Source organism: Chenopodium quinoa, unplaced genomic scaffold (genome assembly GCF_001683475.1).
Source record: "Chenopodium quinoa cultivar QQ74 unplaced genomic scaffold, ASM168347v1, whole genome shotgun sequence".
Lineage (NCBI taxonomy): Eukaryota > Viridiplantae > Streptophyta > Magnoliopsida > Caryophyllales > Amaranthaceae > Chenopodium > Chenopodium quinoa.
In genome coordinates, this window is record NW_018745684.1 from 2097606 (window position 1) to 2118033 (window position 20428).

Sequence of the window (20428 nt, forward strand, 5' to 3'; positions counted from 1 at the left end):
AATTAAAAAACTGGAACCCAATTAAAACACGTCGTCCAACCACAATCCCAAAAGTCATCTTTCAAACACAAGTACACAACTATTGGTTCCCAATCACCAAACGTCTCGTCAATAACCCCCTTTCCTTTCGCTTTCAATTACCCCATGTTCAGTCTCTGGTTTACAAAACCCCCCGTTAAATATCTCTCTCTCCTAAATTCTCCACTATTTATATTAAAAAAATCAGATTAAAATAATGCGTTGCACCGAGTTGACTCAGTAGCAGCAGCTTTCCGCCGTTACTGATTCAACTCGGTTATGGAAGCTTTTTGTTACCATGTCTGTAATGGCTCCTCTGCTCTCGCACTCGAGAAGCTTCGCATTTCTACGTCGACTTCCGCCGCCGGCGCCGCCTTGAGGGCGCGGTTTGTCGGAAGTTCAGCGGCGGCGCTTCGTTTTCCGAGTGTTATCTTCTCGAATTCCAGTATAATCACCGGAAAAGGCGGTGATGTTGACGGAAAAACGAAGATTGCTGTTCCGAAGAGGAGGAGAAGCAGAAATCAACGGAAAATTCCGGCGACTCCTCCGGCGCCGGCGGAGACATCGTTGCCGGAGCCGAGGAATTTGATTGCGAACAAGGCGCTTTATCACAATGGAGATCCGTTAGGAAGACGAGATCTAGGGAAGTTGGTGGTGCGGTGGTTGCGGCAAGGGATGAGTGCTATGGCGGCGGAGTTTGCGGCGGCGGAGGTGCGAGGGGATTTTTCGGAGTTGGAGCAGCGAATGGGACCGGGTGTGACGTTTTTGATTGAGGCGCAACCGTATCTTACTGCTATACCTATGCCAGTTGGTCTTGAAGCTGTTTGTTTGAAGGCTTGTGCTCATTATCCTACTTTGCTTGATCATTTTCAGCGTGAGCTTAGGGATGTTCTTCAGAGGTTGGAACGCGAGGCGGTTGTGGCGGATTGGAAGGAGACGCGGTCGTGGAAGTTGCTTAAGCAATTGTTTAATTCAGGTCCATTTTTGTGCTTTTTGTATTATGATTCGCTTGTTTGGTTGCTGTTTTAGGATTGTTAGTTGTCTGAGATTGTGATTACTTGATGAATGTTAGGGTTTCATAGGTGGTGTTGCAAAATCGAGTCTGATACTTTTGTAGGGTTTTTGGGACCATGGAGGGGTTAAACAAGGGAGAGGGAGACCGAAAATGACTTGTTGGAAGGAGTTAGGAAGGATATGAATTATATGGATTTGCATGAGGATGACGCATTGGATCGTAAGGGATGGAGGAGGAAGATTTTTGTGGATGAGTACACAGAATAATCAATTTTGGTCCAATGTAGCCGATCTCACTTATGGGATTAAGGCTTTAATTGATTGCTAACTGTCATACTAGAATGATGATATTGAAGGATAAATGAAATTCACTACAACTAAGCATGTTGCGTGTTGCTTGGGTTCAATAATGGATTGCGAATTTAATTGTTAAAACCTGGTGTGATTTGTTCTGTTTTAACTTAATAATCATGCTGTGTACAGTTGGACTGTTTGATAAATGTACTGCTTCGTGATCAGTTCGATAACTTATTGATCCTAATTTGCCACCTGCTGATTGCTTTTCATCTGATCATACGAATGTAACAGCACAGCACAAAGCTATAGCTCGGAAGGTCACTCAGCCGAAGCCTGCCCGTGGTGCTTTGGGGCTTGACATTAACAAGGTCAGGAAGATGCAGGCTACCATTGATCAATTTACCAATCATATGGCAAATTTGCTTCGTATAGAAAGAGATTCAGAATTGGAGTTTACTCAAGAAGAGTTAAATGCTGTGCCTACACCAGACGAAAATTCTGATTTCTCCAAGCCAATTGAATTTTTGGTCACCCATGGGCAATCACAACAAGAGCTTTGTGATACACTTTGTAACTTAACTGCAGTTAGCACTTCAACTGGTATCTCAGCTTGTGACATAAACTTAAATAAAGTAGTCAATTCCGTCGTGACTTTTACTCAGCATCTCTCTTATACTTGCAGGATTAGGTGGAATGAATTTGGTTGTGTTTAAAGTGGAGGGCAATCACCAGCTGCCACCTACTACTCTCTCTCCAGGTGATATGGTTTGTGTGAGAACATGTGATAGCAGAGGTGCTGGTGCAACTTCATGCATGCAGGGTTTTATTGATAATCTTGGGGAGGATGGCTGCAGTATTAGTGTTGCTCTGGAGTCTCGACGTGGTGATGCCACTTTTTCAAAGCTCTTTGGCAAGCTTGTGCGAATTGATCGCATTCCTGGATTGGCAGACACACGAACATATGAGGTAATTGGAAAAGAGGAATATAAGGTTGCACTATAAGTGAATATGTGCTTGCATGCACTACATAAGCGACACACATCTCTGTGGTCCTCAAGCCGTAATATATGTTCTAGAATTCTAGTTACCAGTTACTATAGCACGTTGCGTTTAAATATCTTCATTAATATTTGTAATTGATAGATATTGTCACTGAAGTACTTGCATCAGTTGCATACATGCATGTGCATTAATGCGTTTCCTTGCAGTTTGTTTTATTTCTTTGAATTGTTAGTTTTTTTTTATTTTTATTTTTTTAATGAACATTAATGCTGATTCTTTGCAATTCTTCTCTCTATAATTTTTCATATATATGAATTGTAAGTTTCCTTTGTTTTGATGGGATGTGAACCCTGTACAAATATCAATATAGATTTAGCATAAAAGTTGGTTAGATTAACCAATGTGAAGTGCTTGCATTTTGTAAAAATGTCAGAGGTCTACCATTTGTGCTTGCATTTTCTTATCTTGGCTCATTTCGAAAGTTTCTTGATTTTGATTTACTCTTGATTAACTGTTGTCTCTTCATTCTTCTCTAGCGTAACTGTGAGGCCCTGATGCTACTACAAAAGAATGGTTTGCAGAAGAAAAATCCATCAATTGCTGTTGTGGCTTCTCTGTTTGGTGATAAAGAAGATGTTGATTGGCTGGAGGACAATAATGTGGTAGATTGGAAGGGAGTAGAAGAGAATGGTCTGTTGGACAGTAGCGGTTTTGACGATTCTCAGCGTCAAGCAATGGCCTTAGGTTTAAATAAAAAACGGCCTATGCTGGTTATCCAAGGGCCACCTGGCTCTGGAAAATCAAGGTTGTTGAAACAACTCATTGTTCTGTCCGTTGAACGTGGTGAAAAAGTGCTTGTTACAGCCCCAACAAATGCAGCTATTGACAACATGGTTGAGAAACTTTCAGATACTGGAATAAACATTGTGCGAATGGGAAATCCAGCCCGAATATCTGCCGCTGTTGCTTCAAAATCATTAGGTGAGATTGTCAATTCCAAAATTGGGGAATTCAGGACAGAATTAGAAAGGAAAAGATCAGATTTAAGAAAAGACCTGAGACTTTGTCTAAAGGATGATTCGTTAGCTGCTGGCATACGTCAGCTTATTAAGCAACTCGCTAAGACATTAAAGAAGAAGGAAAAGGAGATTGTGAAAGACACATTGTCAACTGCTCAAGTTGTTCTTGCCACTAATATTGGAGCTGCAGATCCACAGATCCGAGGGTTGGGGCCCTTTGATTTAGTTATCATTGATGAAGCAGGGCAAGCAATTGAACCCTCATGCTGGATCCCTATTCTGCAGGGAAGGCGCTGTGTGCTTGCAGGTGATCATTGCCAGCTTGCTCCAGTGGTTTTATCTAGGAATGCACTGGAAGGAGGTTTGGGAATCTCTCTTTTAGAGAGAGCAGCAAATTTGCATGGAGGAATGCTTATTGCTAAGTTGACAACTCAATACCGGATGAATGATACCATAGCTAGCTGGGCTTCCAAGGAAATGTATGGTGGGTTGTTGAAGTCTGCTGCAGAAGTCTCATCTCATCTCCTCATTGATTCTCCTTTCGTCAAGGTAACCTTGTTTAGTACTCCATATCTACTATTAAATTTTAAATGTAGTTGTTTGACTTTGCATTTCATTATTTATTCATTTAGTTTTCACTTCAACTAAATAACTTTTGTGCCTTTAAGCTATGATGTTTAATTATTATGGTTTTACTATTGAGCTACCCCCCCCTTTATTTTTTTTAACAACTTAAGATACTTGATTACAATTCAGTATTCTGGGTACTAAGCCATCCTGCATCTTATTTCTATTTTTCTGTATTTTATTTGTGTTGGAAATTGACACTCTGGACTTGAAGCCTTCCATTATCCCAACCTAGTAAAATTAAGCTAATATAGACCAGTAGGCTAATTTTGCTTCTCTTCAATTTCAGTCAATGTCAAGTACTGAGATTAAGTATATCTACTTAGTTGTCCTTTTCTGGGTGAAATTGAGTTTGTATCTAGTCGCTTAGGATTCACTATTTTCAACTTATGAAAGGGAGCTCCAAACATGTTATATTGCAATATAGCAAATAGACTGGAGTGACACTGATTTAAAAGCCATCAGATATCTGGAGTCCCAGATTGCTGAAATAGTAGCTGCAAACATTGCTTTATATTTCCGTTAAGAGTTCTTCCCAATATTATTACCTGAGTATGTAACTGAGACGTATTCGGGACATACAAAGCAAATAGAATCCTTGTATAGCCGTGCAGGTGATGATAGCTGCAACATTTACCAAAATTTCTTGATAAAGCTATAGTTTCATCTGTAATAATTAAAGTGTTTTGATTGAAAAAATAACAATACTTTGTATCAAATAATGCATAAAAGAAATTCACCAAATTTGTTAGTCCCTTGTTGTATCTTTGTGCCACTAAAGCCTCTGTTTTCCTATTTGCAGCACACTTGGATAACTCAATGCCCATTGCTATTACTGGATACAAGAATGCGTTATGGTTATTTATCTGTTGGTTGTGAGGAACAAATGGATCCAGCTGGTACCGGTTCTTTCTACAATGAAGGAGAGGCAAATATTGTTATCCAGCATGTCCTCTCATTGGTTTATGCAGGTTTGTTTCTATGTAGGAAACATGCCATTCATTGAAATCTCTTACATGTGCAATTTTTTTTTTTGGGATATTTGAATGCGTTCATAAATTATCGACATAGACATTTAAAATTGAGAATGGCTAACCACAGTACGGTCATCTTACTGTCACTCAAAAACTCTAGGCCCAACTACAAATATCACCAATTGTTTCATGGGGTTTATGTTCTAGGGAGGGTCTCCTCACATACCATCATCATTTTCTTAGCAGAATTAAGACATGGAAACCTTTGCACATCCTGGTTGCCTAACATCAACTAGGCCAACATTGTTTGGTTCACACTGAAATTTAATTCCATTGGGAAGTTCATAGAATGCCTGGGAAATGGCCTTGAGATGTTTGGTTGGTACTAAAGAATTTGAAATTCCTGGGAATTGATTTCCAAATTTGTGTTTGGTTTACTTGATCAACTTCCCATGTAATTTACAACAAATCAGGTCAAATATGAAAATTTTAGCATATCATATTTTGAACAGTGTATAACCAAGCAAATCAGGAAGAAGCCTAAATAAGATTAACGAAAAGCACAATGAGCCATTCATTTTTCTGAATGTAGAATTTGGATTTCATCAGGTCTCTCACGTCTCTGTCACAATTAAATAAAAATACATTTCAATTTGAGAAGTTTCATCATAGCTGAGGGAGAGAATTGCAGCTTGAAACCTAAGTTGTTTTTGCAGCCTTCTTGGTATGATGGAGAGAAAAGGAGTCTTGTAGACTCAACAATAGAGGAAGGTTGAGGGCAATTTTTTTATTTGTGGACTCCCAATTAGTGTGGGAATTCTGAATGACTTAAGGGGATGGGTAGTGGGTGAGTAAGTTCCCATGTTTATGGGAAAATTTTCCAGGGAATTTCAACTTCCCCAAATTTAGCTATTTTCTGCCTACAAAACATGAGCTCAATGGAGCGTTCCTCAGCATAAACTAGGTAATTCTTCCATAATCATCATACAAATAACATAACTTCCATGATTGCAAACTATTTAAACTGTAAGTTTTAATTACATTGTGAATTTGTGATGACTAATGTAAAATAATCACTCTGAATAACTCAAATAGAATCCTGATTTCTTAACTGAATCTCTACCTTTTAAAAAGTATGAGAAAACACTTATGCATAGTGTGAGGACAATTATATCCTTAAAAATGTTTGTTTACCTATATGCCCCTATCAATATGATATTAATTGCCTCTAAACTTTTTTTTGTGTAATTTAATGATTTAAATCTTATGAATAGTGCTTGGACAATTATACCTTCTAAAATGTTTATTTACTTATTTTCCCTTATTAATGTTAATTGTTTTTTTTTTTAAGAAAAAACTCTTAAAAATAGTGTGCGTACAAAGTATTTATTTACATATGTACTCCCTCCGTCCCAATATATAGTTCCTGTTTGTGTTTTTTCACAGTATTTAAGAAATGGGAGGAGAAAGTGGATGAAGTACATTAAAGGTGGAAAAAAGTTAGACGAAAATTAGACAAAAGTACAAGGCAATTGAATAATTTAAGGGGAAATAAGTGAAAAGTACAATCATAGACAAAAGTTAGAGAGAGAAAGTGGAAAAAAGTACAAAGCAAGTAGATAATTTAAGGTTAAATTAGGAAGTTCAATGAATAAAGTTAAAAAAATGAGGGTATAATGATCTTTATATACTATCCAAAAATAGAAACAGGAACAACATTTTGGGTCTCTAAAATAGGGAAGTAGGAAATATAATATGGGACAGAGGGAGTATATTGCCAACAACTAAAAGAGCTTCCAGAAAATGGCTAGCTATAGCGCGCAATGCGCACGTTAGTCACCCTAGTTGCATTATAATTTTAAACCTGTCTGTAGTCTACTGAAGATGTTTTTCTGTTATACACTTGCACACAAACTTTTGCCATAAAGACACCCCTTTTCAAGGCATGGAGGAGGGCTACTCAATGCAACTGTCACCTTTTTTTGCTTTTTTCATTGATGATAAGCTTCATATAATGAGGAAGTTGATAAAATATTCTCTATCATGCAGGTGTGAGCCCAAAAGCCATAGCCGTTCAGTCTCCTTATGTTGCTCAAGTGCAACTGCTGAGAGAGAAGCTCCATCAATTTGAGGAGACTACAGGGGTTGAAGTGGCAACAATTGATAGCTTTCAAGGCCGGGAAGCTGATGCTGTAATTATCTCTATGGTAAGTCTCATCTTGAACATTATCCTTTCTGCTGTCTACCTAAGAATTTATTGTAAAAATTAACAGAAAATTGATAGTTCTGCTTGGCCGAAGATATTGCACTATTTGTAAGTACATGGCAAGTGACACTGAGCTTTTCAGGTTCGATCAAACACAATGGGTGCTGTTGGCTTTCTTGGGGATAGTAGGCGCATGAATGTTGCCATAACAAGGGCACGCAAGCATGTTGCCATTGTTTGTGATAGCTCGACTATATGCCATAACACCTTCCTTGCAAGGCTTTTGCGGCATATTCGTTATTCTGGAAGGGTCAAGCATGCTGGGTCTGATTATTTAGGAGGTCCTGGACTCGGCTCCAATCCCATGTTGCCTTCATTAAGTTGATGCAGCCAGAAGCTTTCTTTATACAACTGATTCCTGAGCTATTGGTTGTTTTCTTCAAATTGTTGATACATACGCCTAGACCTCATTCTTGTATAGCATTCAAAATTTTATATTGTATAAAGCCTTTTGTAGCGCCGTGTAAGTGTATATGTGCATAGCAGTCTCAGTCTCAGTCTCACTCCCGCATACATAAAACAGACATTTGCAAAAGTATATTGCAGTAAACATCACTAAGTTCGTCACTACTTCAAACTTGACGAGAACATTATCTTTCAATATATTTGCATGTTCTCAAGTCCTCTTCACAATATATTGCAGTAGTTTGTAGCTTTTCACTAGATCTTTTAGACTTGGTAAATGGGTCATTTGGGTCGAGGACGGGAAGGGTCACTTTCGGGTCAGCTAACATTTGGGTTGGGCACGGGTTGGGCTGGGTCAATTTGGGTTTTGGGTATGACTCGGGTCGAGTTCAGGTCGGGTCTGTTCGGGTCATACCATTTTCGGGTCGAGTATGTTCGGGTCATATTCGGGTTGAGTCAAAATCGGGTTGGTTTATGTTCAGGTTGTTCCATTTGTGGATCAAGCTCAAATCGATAACTTTACATTTTATTATTATTATTATAATAAGCACCATCAATTCAGTTTATGAGCTTGGCTACGGTTAGTGTTTCGGGGTTTTTTGATGTCCTACGGGAGAGTTACAATCCCAAGACTGACTTCTAGACACCTGTATCTGCAAAACAACGGAGACTCCGGTTGGTGGGAGCTCCGCCTCCGACGATCAAGTTAGAACGTGTATGAGGAGTTTAAGTGCGGAAAGTAAAGAATCTCTCTTGGATTCCAAGAGAGGATCTGCGATGTAGAATTGCTCAGTTTGGGGTGTCAGGTGACTGACTTGTTCTTTGCTTTGAGAGTAAATGTGTTTGGGGATATTTCTGAATAGATGTTTCCTTGGGGGAAACATCTTATTTATAGTGTGGGAGAATGTGCCCAATACTAGGTTTTGTGAAACCTAGGACTGATCGGGCCTTTGCATAGGAGTTTGGGCCGTCAGAGGTTGTCTGCCACGTGTCGTGGCCTGATTGGTCCACTTTGGACCTCTTACAAGGTGACACGTGGCGGACTCTAATTGGTCCACGTGAATGACACGTGGCAGCACGTGATTGGTCCACGTGGCGGGGAAAAATCCCCTAATCAGTTAGAGACGAACGATTTGAGTCATTTTTGACACCAGATATTTTTAGTTCAGTTATAAGGTAAGTTCCGTTCAGGACATTTCGGGTATCGAGTTTGTTCGGGTCAAACACATCAAGTCAACTTTTGGTCGGGTCAATTTCAGGTTGGGTCACTTCGGGTATCGAGTTCGAGTTAGGTATAATCGGGTTGGGTTAATTCGGGAGTTGAGTCAACTCCATTTTCAGGTCGGGTCGGGTCGATTTCGGGTCATTCGGGTCGGGTCATCGGGTCTGGGTCAGGGTCAGGAATCCCAGGTCTAGATCATCATCATCAGTCGTGTCATTTTTATTTTCCCAATCTTTTCTTCATCTACCAAGTTTCACTTTTTTTTTTTTTAATTTTTTTTTTATTATTTTAAAGGTAAGGAGAAGGTCCATCATTGGTAAGATTCAACCCCTGATCTCACGTCTGGAAGTCGAAGAATTAGTCAATTACTCTAGCCTCCTTTCTCTTGGTTTTAAGTTGGTTTGTGAGTTTTATATGGTGTGTAAGGATCTTTAATGATCCAAGTGGTTTAGGTTTTGATAAGTCGTATATTGTACGTGTTTTTAGGGTCTTTTTAGGTAGTTTTCGAGTCTAGATTTGTTGTTCATAGCTCATTTTGGCTTAATTTGGTTTGGTTGTGATCATATGATGCATTTATGGGTAGATTCATTGTTTTTGATGTATTTTAGGATTTAACGAAGTTATTTGAAGGTTTTACGAAGTTGCGGATCTTGATCATAGCTTGCAATTCACTTAGAAGGCCAATGTTTGAAGTTGAAGTCATTTAAAGCTAATCTCCAGCCAGACATGTCCATGTCACTCAGAGACATGGGCGTGTCATTGTGTTTTGAAGAGGCAGAAATAAAGTTGAATTTGAAGTTTTATTGAGGCATGTCCATGTCTATTTGAGGCACGCCCATATCGAGTCGAGTGCTTCGAGCTAGAAGCTACGTGCTAAAGGAAGCATGGCCGTGTTAATACGAGCATGCTCATGCCTCGTCGAGTGAAGTTGGCCCAGCGAGACACGCCCATGTCAGAATTCGACATGCCCATGTCTTGCTGGAAGTTGAAGAAAGATTGATTCTGACTTTGGGCACGAGCATGTCCTGTGTGACACGCCCATGCCTGGTCGATTTTAGGTCGGTTTAGTCCGATTTCTTTCCTTAATTAATCCTATCTTTTAGCCTTATTATAAATACTCTTTAGCATTATAATTTGATGATCTATCATCTTAGAACCCTAGTTGTCTCTCTAGACTTTATTTTCATTGTAATTCAAGATTATGTATTCAAGATTCTTCATTTATCTCTAGTAATTCAAGATACGGTATTTTCTTATTCTCTTTAATTCCTTTGATTGTTAATTATGTTTTTCTTAATTCTTGTTATTATTTTCATTACTATGTGTGAGTAGTTTCTTTATTCCAAGATCTAGCGGAACCCAAATATGATTGATGTATAATTTAATTCTTTAAATTTCTAATGATAATTGCGATTGATATGCTTAATTGATTGTGCTCATGTCAATACTAGATTAGGGATAATTAGTATTGTTATTAATCCATTGTTTTAATCGCAACGGGAGTTGGGTTTTAACGGGTTTGAATAAATCAATTAAGGGTTTGAAGTTCATCACGGGAGTAGTTGAATGGATGATTAGGAAGGTAGAGTAATGCGCTCAAAGTCTTTCCACGGAAGTAGGCTTGATTGTGATTAAAGAATCCATTGATAACTAGGGAGAGACCATTGATATTATTTAGGGATTACTTTCCTCGTGAATCAATTGAATTATATATTAGAGGTAGAACGACTATTGCGTTAATTGTATTTGTGGTAATGCTTGATCTTGGATGTTTTTAGCATTCGATTTATTATATTATTTAGATTTAATCGCTTTAATTAGTCCTTTAGTTATTAATTCTCACTGTTGTTTTGGTTACTTGCTTAGTGATAATTTGAGTCTGTTTAATTAGTTAAACCATAGTTTCTTGGGATTCGATCCTTACTTGCCTATCTACATAGTAGTGGTCTTGTTAGGTTTTTTTGTTAGGTACGCGACACGCCTATCAATTTTTTGCGCTGTTGCTGGGGACTAACAGTTTCATTCTAGTTATTCGTGTTTCGTTTTTACTAAGCATATATTTTGTTGCTTCGGCTATTGTCCCTTGTGTCTTTGATCTCCCGTTTTAGTTTCTTTGTTCCATGCAAACTCAAAGTTCAGGTTAAGATGATTTAGTATCTTTTGATTCTGAGATCGAAGCTACTACAAGAAGACGAAGAGGTAGAAGAAGGAGAAATCAAAATACAAGAAACATGGTTGACCTTGGAACAAAATCTCTTTTGGAATATGGTATTCCTGATACAACTACCGGATTCCTCTCTAGTATTGTTAGACCACCCGTCACCGCTCACAGTTTTGAGTTGAAGCCCCAATTTTAACAATTCATCTCCAATGATTCTTTTGCGGACTCACCAAATGATTGCCCTGTGACTCACATAGACAATTTTTTGGAGAAGTGTGACACTATGAAGCTCAATGGTGTCACTGATGATACTATTAGACTACACCTTTTCCCTTTTTCACTGCGGGATAGAGCAAGGGAATGGTTACGATATGAAGGTATTGGTTCCTTTGATACATGGGAAAAGCTTGCTAAGGCCTTTCTAGTTAAATCCTTGGGGCAAGAGAAAACAACAAAATTTACGAACGAGCTATCTACCTTACATCAATCTAATGACGAATCCCTATATGAGGTATGGAGAAGGTTTAAGCGATTGTAGAGACAATGCCCTCATCATGGTATTCCAGAGTGGATGTTGATCCAAACGTTCTATAATGGTTTGATCCATGAGTTTTGCATATACATTGATGCTGCTTCCGGAGGTTCTATCATGACTAAGAACCCAACTGATGCGAAGGATTTAATTGAGAAGATGGCGACAAATGATAATTACCATCCAGGAGGAAGAAATGCTACTAATAGAGGAGATAAACATGATGTTGATGCTCTAACTCTTTTGACAAATTATGTGCAGGCATTAACTCATAAATTCGATCAACTCCAAGCCGGGTCTCCTCGACCCTCGATGGAAACTTTTCAAATGTGTAGAACACAAGGCCATACTGCACGACAATGCCAACTTAATTATGATGGAATGACGATTGAGCAAGAGAATGCTTCTATAACACGACCTCCATAAGGCAATATGATCCTCATTCCAATACATATGATGGAGGGTGGAGTTCTCATACAAGAACACTCAAGCTCCAGTAAACCCACCACCACCACCTGTTTTTCAAGCAAGGGCACCTTTCAATCATTAATCCACGCACCAACCACCACACCAATCTTTAACATATGATCTTGAAACCATTATGGATACTTTTACTACTTCCCAACGTCAACAACAAGAGCTTATATCAAGGCAGTTTGAGTTACAAGTAAAACAAAACCAATACTTTGAAAACTCAATCCAATTGCTCACCGCTCAAAATAAGAGGATTAAAAACTCATCTTTCCCAACTTTCACAACAAGTGAATCATCTGTCAACTCTTTAAGATCAAGAAAAAGTCCAAACGAAACAATGCAATGCAATTTTCTTGCGGAGAGATGAATTGAATACGGGAGGATTAAAAGAGAAAGTACACAACGTGGAGTCGAAAACAGAAATGCCTGAGAATGAAGGTCCCAAATATGTTGCTATACAGGCCTATGAGGAACCAATACCTTTCCCGCAAAGGTTATCAAAAGTTGTGCTCGATAAGCATTTTGGGAAATATTCTGAGACTCTTAAGAAGGTATATGCTACTATTCCTTTATCTGATCTAGTAATTCAAATGCCTCAATTTGAAAATTTGTGAAAGGAATTCTAGATAATAATCATAATGATGAGGAGAATTCTAGATCATTAGAAAGTGTAGTAGTAAAGGAGAAAAGCTCTAATATTTTACATGAGAGCCTACCACCTAAATTGCATTACCCTAGTAGTTTTGCTATTCCTTGCATGATAAACAAAACACATTTTGATAGGGTTTTGTGTGATTTAGGGGATAGCGTTAATTTATTGCCTTCTTCATTGTATGAAAAATTAGGTTTGAAAAAACTTAAGCCCTCTCCCACATCTCTTCAAATGGCTGATAAGAGTGTTAGACTCCCTAAGGGTGTAGTTGAAGATGTATTAGTTGGGATTGGCGAACTTGTTTTTCTTGTTGACTTTGTTGTAGTGGATATGAAAGAAGACCATAAGATCCCACTTATATTTGGCCTCCCTTTTCTTTCTACAAGTCAAGCTTTAATAGATGTTCCTAAAGGACAAGTGACCATTAGAGCTCAGGATAAACAAGTTGTGTTTAAGCTTTTTAATTACCATAATTTTACTTTTGATGGTGGTACTTGTTTGAGAATTGATGCTACTAACCCTTTGTTTGATAAGTGTGTTTCTAATAGAAATCTTGTAAGCAAAAAGGACAATATTCCACCACATGATGGGTTTAGTTACATGAAGGTAAATTCGAATACAAGGCATATCAAATCTAATCTAAAGGAGTCGTTTGGAGGTAGATATATTAATGAGCAATACCACAGAGTATCTTTTCCGTGTGGTGACCCAGGGTGAACTACTAAAGAGGGTCAAGCTAAAGACCTTAAAACAAGCGCTAAATGGGAGGCAACCCATTGTGTTTTTGACTTTTTTTTCCCTTCCTTTTCTTTTTATTTTCTTAATTCTTGTATTTTTTTTTCTTAAGTGACATGGGGATATGATGCGACATTATTTTGAGGGCGGTCCTAGCTCCGACCCTAGGTATGATCCCTCCTCTAGCCAGTAGGGCCTATTTTTCTCTTTCCTTTGCTTATTCTTATTCGATATATGGTCACATTGGGGACAATGTGAAGTTTAGCTTGGGGGAGGAATTACTTTTTGCTTCGTATATAGTAGTTAATTTTCTTTGGGTTGATTTTTAGAGTCTTTATACGACTATGCCTCAATGATATATAATATGTAATATATGTGTGGTTCTAAAAATTGAAAAACTTGTCTTTTGAAAACCCATTCATTGATTGCCTTGGAATTGAACTTGTTTGTGGCTAGAATGGTCTCCTCGCTCGACCAATGTGGATAGCTTGTGTGTTAGGTTTTACAACAATTAAATCAACAAAGAATTACTTAAAATTATGGGAACAAAACCTAAAATAGTGTATAATAATAAAATTATATAACAACCAAATACTTAATCAAAGTATTACAACCAAGCACCAAATAAAAAATGTATTTTTGAAATTACAAAGAAAAAATCACTAATGTAAGAGATTCTAACTTGCCTCAACTCCAATCCTTAATGATGATGAACATGAACATGAGAAAAATTGTGACCTCTTGAGTCTCAAACCTTGATACACTGTCAAAGGCGTGTAAAAACTTTCCTAAAGAGGTTTATTTTCCCCACACGGTGCTTGGGTTAAACCGGAAATCCTCTTTGAGATACAATTAACAGCAAAACTTTGTTCTTAGCACTTAGAGTCGAAGTACAATGAATAATTCACAAATTTGGCTAAATTTCAAGAGTTTTCTCACAATAGTTTGCAAGAAAATTGAGAGAAAATGTGGAGAATCCTTTAGGGAGTGAAAAATGTTCTGTCTATCTTTTCTCATGAAAAAAAATTCTCTTTTATATAAGAGATAACCGTCAGCAAATAACCGCAGAACTGGGAATCAGCTGCGGTGCGACACAAACAGGCGCGGGCGCGCCACATGTCGGCACGGGCGCTCCTCCCATGAAGCCTGCAAAATCAAATTGAAGACAGTGAGGGGAGCGGTTTGAGCGCGACCTTAAGCGCGGGCGCGCTTCCAGGTGGCGCGGGCGCGCCACCAACTGTCATCCAAATGTTGATTTCCAGAGAGGTGCGCAGTTTAGGCGCGCTCTCATCGCGGTCGCGCCTAACTGGCGCGGGCGCGCTTTACATGGGCGCGGCGCGCACCATAAAACACTCTTAATTATCAACATTGTGTACCTATGTGAGACTTTTGAGCCATTGTTGACTAATAATACATCTTATTTTGGCCATTCTCTTTATGTGTGTTAGATTTTCCTTCATGTAATTTGATTCTTGGATTTGCTTTGCGATTATTTTAAGACTTTATGATGCAATGTGGAAGAGTGGTTGAAGTTCCTTTTAGAAAATTAGAGCCAAAACTTCTTAGGTGCTTGATAGATTCTTATTCTATTTTCTTTTTATTTTACATTAACTCTTATAATTAGATAAACCAATTTGAGCCATGATTCCCCTTCTTTAATGCCTTACATTTTATGCCTTAGAGTCTTTTGTAGGTTTATTTGTTGGAGAATCGATGTATTGTTTATGCCCTATTGAGTTGTGTTTGAAAAAAATCGAAAGAAAAATAAAGAAAAGAGGAAAAAGGGCAAAATTAAAAAAATAAGAAAAATAAGTTTGTTTATGCTCTAAGTTTCAAGATGAAAAATATGAGTTGAAAAAAAAAAACAGAAAAAAAAGAAAAAAATGTGAAAGTTTCATGAAAATTCAAGTTCAAAATCCATGAAAGAAGAAAGAAAGACCATTTGTCATAAAATGTAAGTTGTCTTGTGAAGACAAGTGAGAATAAGGGCATGCTTGTATGTTGTGCGGAGGATATAAGGTTGGTTTGAACCCGACATTTGGCTATGTAGTGGGATTATGATTTTTGTTACTTTTGAGCACCACATTCCCAAATGACGTCGTCTAGCCCCATATATAACCAAGCCTACCCTTATTTAGGATCTCATGACTTCCGTATTTGCATCATATTTTTACAAGTGGAGAAAATCTATTAGCAAATCTAAAGAGGATAATTCCATGAAGTCGATGTGCATAATTGCAATTAGGATGTGTGATTTCTTATTCTAACCCTTGTAAACACATGAGTGCCTTGTTTGTTTTAATTTGCACAACTAAAGTGAGATGCTATTCATATATGACTGAGTTGGTTAAGAGAGATGTGTGGAAAGATTGGTTGTCAATTCCGAGTGCTTGAAGTTTATGGTGGTTCTATAATCAATGACTTACATTTCTTGTTTTTCACTTGGTTTTAATTCTTTGGCACATGTATTCTTTCTTGAGGGGCTATCTAACTCTTCTCGTGTTCCATGGTTCAATGCTTGAGGACAAGCATTGGTCTAGCTTGGGGGAGTTTGATAAGTCGTATATTGTACGTGTTTTTAGGGTCTTTTTAGGTAGTTTCGAGTCTAGATTTGTTGTTCATAGCTCATTTTGGCTTAATTTGGTTTGGTTGTGATCATATGATACTTTTATGAGTAGATTTGTTGTTTTTGATGTATTTCAGGATTTAATGAAGCTATTTGAAGGTTTTACAAAGTTGCGGAACTTGATCATAGCTTGCAATTCATTTCGAAGGCCAATGTTTAAAGTTGAAGTCATTTAAAGCTAATCTCCAGCCAGACATGCCCATGTCAGTCAGAGACATGGGCGTGTCATTGTGTTTTGAAGAGGCAGAAAGTTGAACTTGAATTTTTATTTGAGGCATTCCCATGTTTATTTGAGGCACGCCCATGTTGAGTCACGTGCTTCGAGCTAGAAGCTACGTGCTAAGGGAAGCATGGCCGTGTTGAATGCGGGCATGCCCATGCCTCGTCGAGTGAAGTTGGCCCAGCGAGACACGCCCATGTCAGAATTCGACATGCCCATGTCTTGCTGGAAGTTGAAGAAAGATTGATTTTGACTTTGGGCATGGGCATGTCCAGTGTGACACGCCCGTGCATGGTCGATTTTAGGTCGGTTTAGTCCAATTTCTTTCCTTAATTAATCCTATCTTTTAGCCTTATTATAAATACTCTTTAGCATTATAATTTGATGATCAATCATCTTAGAACCCTAGTTTTCTCTCTAGACTTTATTTTCATTGTAATTCAAGATTATGTATTCAAGATTCGTCATTTATCTCTAGTAATTCAAGATTCGGTATTTTCTTATTCTCTTTAATTCCTTTGATTGTTAATTATGAATTTCTTAATTCTTGTTATTGTTTTCATTACTACGTGTGAGTAGTTTCTTTATTCCAAGATCTAGCGGAACCCGAATATGATTAATGTATGATTTAATTCTTTAAATTTTCTAGTGATAATTGCATTTGATATGCTTAATTGATTGTGCTCATGCCAAAACTAGATTAGGGATAATTAGTATTGTTATTAATCTATTGTTTTAATCGCAACGGGAGTTGGGTTTTAACGGGTTTGAATAAATCAATTAAGGGTTTGAAGTTCATCGGGAGAAGTTGAATGGATGATTAGGAGGTTAGAGTAATTTGCTCAAAGTCTTTAATTTACATGATTCCACGAAATTAGACTTGATTGTGATTAAAGAAGCCATTGATAACTAGGGAGAGACCATTGGTATTATTTAGGGATTACTTTTTCTCGTTAATCAATTGAATTATATATTAGGGGTAGAACGACTATTGCCTTAATTGTATTCGTGGTAATGCTTGATCTTGGATGTTTTTAGCATTCGATTTATTATATTATTTAGATTTAATCACTTTAATTAGTCCTTTAGTTATTAATTCTCACTGTTGTTTTGGTTACTTGCTTAGTGATAATTTGAGTCTGTTTAATTAGTTAAACCATAGTTTCTTGGGATTCGATCCTTACTTGCCTATCTACATAGTAGTGGTCTTGTTAGGTTATTTTTGTTAGGTACATGACACGCTTATCAGGTTTCATCAGAAAACTAAAAACAAAAATAGAACAGTAGAAAACTAAAAGAAGTTGTTTGGACTTTTTTTGTTTTCAGCTTTCAAAATAATGATGATTCTACAGTAATAAATTTAGAGGAAGCCCCACTTAATCAATTTAATAAAAAAAATTTATTTATCAAATGACAATATGGTACTCCCTCCGTTTCGTATTAATTGAACACTAGGGTGTTAACAAAGTTTAAGAAAATTATGGGGTAGGGTCTAAAAGAGGATTTTCTATAATATAAAGTATTGTTAGTAGGAGAGAGAAATAATAAAAAAGTAGTGTAAGGCCCTATTCACTTCACCTTATTTTTGCTGAACTGAAATTATTTTTATTGAACTGAAATTGTTTTTGCTGAACTTAAATTATTTTTACTGAACTGAAATTTATTTTACTGAATTGAAATAATTTTTGCTGAACCGAAATTATTTTTACTGATTTTCTATTATATTTTTTCTTTATAGTTACTGAATTTTACTGAACTGGACTTATTTTTACTGAACTGAAATTAATTTTACTGAACTGAAATTATTTTTACTTAATATTATTTTATAAGATGAAGTGAACAGGGCCTAAGTGGGGTTGGTAGGAAAGAGAGATAATAAAATATTTGTGAAATTGGAGTTAGTGGGACAGAGAAATTATAAAATAATGGTGGAACCTTTCCAAATATAAAAGTGTTGCAATTAATATGAAATGGATGAAAAAGAAAAGTGTTGCGATTAGTACGAAACAGAGGGAGTAAATAAAACAACATAAATGTCCAGTCAGCATGACATTTTTGTAAATATATCAACAACAGTGACACCCATATTAAATATAAAGTTTTTGATTTACTTACAAGTTTACCATTTGGTAAACAAACTTTGTTTGTCATATTGATAAACTTGTATTTTCTCATAAATTTGATGGACTTTTTATTCTCTTTATGACATACTCCGTATTATATAGGAAGAGGCCCCCATTTCTCATAATGAGAAATAGCTTATGTTTCTCATGGGGGTATAACCGACATTGCACCTCTTATAAGTCATTTGCTGGATGTGTGATGTGGCCTCATTATTCTGACGTGTTTTACTTGGTTTGCCAGTTGTGTTTATGGAGTTTTCACAGTCGACGCCGTTAGCTTCAACGTTTATGGAGTTCTCCTGAAGACTCGAAATCTGGGCGAAACTGAAGGCACGGAATCCGGGTTTTCAATTCGACTTCTTGGAATCTCAAGTTGAAGAGCTGGGCGAAACTCAACTCAATTCGAAGAGGTCTGAACTCGAACTCTTGGCTTATCTAGGTTCTTTCTGATTCAATTACAATTCGAACTTGGGTTCTTGTTTTTTCTCCATTCGAACTGGCTTGTTGTTTTTCCGAATGTTTTAAAGCTTGGGGTCGATGTTCAGTATGTCGATTGTTTCAATTGACAGAATTATTTCGGCGAGCCAGTTCAGATTTTTTTAGGGTTGCAGATGAACTAAAGCAGTTCGGATTACTTCGACTTTAATTGTTTTAATTTATTATATTATCTGGAATTAAATAGTAGAATTTGGTGAACAATGGAATTATTGCGACCAGGTTAAGGTAATATTAATTGGATGTAGATGCGTTATGCTGCTCTGAAATGTTCATTTGATGGAATGAGGTTAATTATTCATTTATTGGTGCTCATTATTCGTTCTCTATATGTGATATTGTGTTATGGTGTGAAATGGTATCGAGTTTCGATTTGTTATGATTGGTTGTGGGTAGATCAGATTAGATTGAGTATTGTGTGTAATGTAGTTAACACACCGTATTTGATGTATTCATTCTTGACAGGATTACGAAAATGTCAGCGGGGAATGGTAAGCGTAAACGTACAATGGTGAGGGTTTTTGGGTTATATATATATTCTTCAGGCTGGGGATGTGATTATGTTTTGAATTATGGTTTTATGTCTTGTGTACCAAAGGTTGGGGCTGAAGATGAAGAGGGGTATGGGCTCAGTAAGAAGAGTAAGGTATGTGGGCAGAAGACCATGCATTTGTATCCAGAATTGTTTAAGGTACTACAATATGGCATTTTGTGCGTGTGAAATTGGTGTTTTTGCATGATTAAGGTTTATGCATGAATTAAGTTACTGGTGTGCTTAGGATGACAGATTAAGTTATGGAGGGGCTGTCAAAGGTAGAGCGGAGGTGATGGCTGAACATTCAAAGGCCAGAAGTCGGGTAAGTTTGCTTGTTGATTCAATGGTCATTTGGTGTGGGATATTAACTTAATTACTGTAATTTCATTGGCAGCCTCCTAACATGAGTTGCCGCATTGAGTCATTTGGGCGCATATGTCAGAAATTTGATGACAGGAGAAGACGTTGGGTTTGTAAGATGGGATTTGGTATTCTTTTACATCTTGATTTAGATATACATTTACCAAGACAATTGGCATACTGGGTGCTGACACGGATGGATCCAATCAGTAAAATACTTAGAAGTACCAACGGTGTTGAGTTTAGGTTTTCAATGAATTAGGTTCGGTGGGTACTAGGGATACCAATGGGTTCTAGGTCTGTTCCTTGTACTAAAACCATGACCTAACATGATCATGAAAAGGTTTAGAGAATTTTTTTGAAGTATGGTAAATCGTGGGAGTCCAAGAAGTATGTTGGACAATCTGGTCAGGTATACACGTCTGTAGGCATACCATTAAGTTCAAATATGATGAATCGGTTGGAGGGGTACTTTGATGCTGGAGAGGAAGAGGAATTCAAGACGTTGTTCTTGATAATTGCTTTGGAGATGGTGTTGTGTCCCACGCAGTCCCCCCCGGCTTGCGTCTGACCTACTACCTGCAGTAAGTCATGCTATGGAGGCAACTGAGTACGATTGGTGTTCATTAGTGTTGTCGAAGTTGCTGGAGAGCGTACAAAATTTTGCTCGA

At 37.5% G+C, this 20428-nt stretch overlaps 2 protein-coding genes and 1 long non-coding RNA gene across 3 annotated transcripts; all 3 read left to right on the forward strand.

The window, feature by feature from the left end:
- Positions 1–297: 297 nt before the first annotated feature.
- LOC110718118 (DNA-binding protein SMUBP-2-like) lies at positions 298–7847 on the forward strand. Its single transcript, XM_021896916.1, has 7 exons — positions 298–994; positions 1621–1929; positions 2012–2295; positions 2868–3899; positions 4780–4948; positions 7001–7158; positions 7300–7847. The coding sequence occupies exons 1-7, from the start codon at positions 298–300 to the stop codon at positions 7540–7542; spliced, it is 2892 nt and encodes a 963-aa protein (XP_021752608.1). The 3' UTR covers positions 7543–7847.
- A 3228-nt stretch (positions 7848–11075) lies between these two features.
- LOC110717527 lies at positions 11076–11963 on the forward strand. Its single transcript, XM_021896250.1, has 3 exons — positions 11076–11175; positions 11263–11382; positions 11572–11963. Exons 1-3 carry the CDS (start codon positions 11076–11078, stop codon positions 11961–11963), a joined length of 612 nt encoding a protein of 203 aa, XP_021751942.1.
- Positions 11964–18711: 6748 nt separating this feature from the next.
- Positions 18712–19867, forward strand: LOC110717367. Its single transcript, XR_002510749.1, has 3 exons — positions 18712–18777; positions 19328–19719; positions 19792–19867. It is a non-coding gene; the product is annotated as an uncharacterized LOC110717367 (long non-coding RNA).
- The last annotated feature ends 561 nt before the right edge of the window (positions 19868–20428 follow it).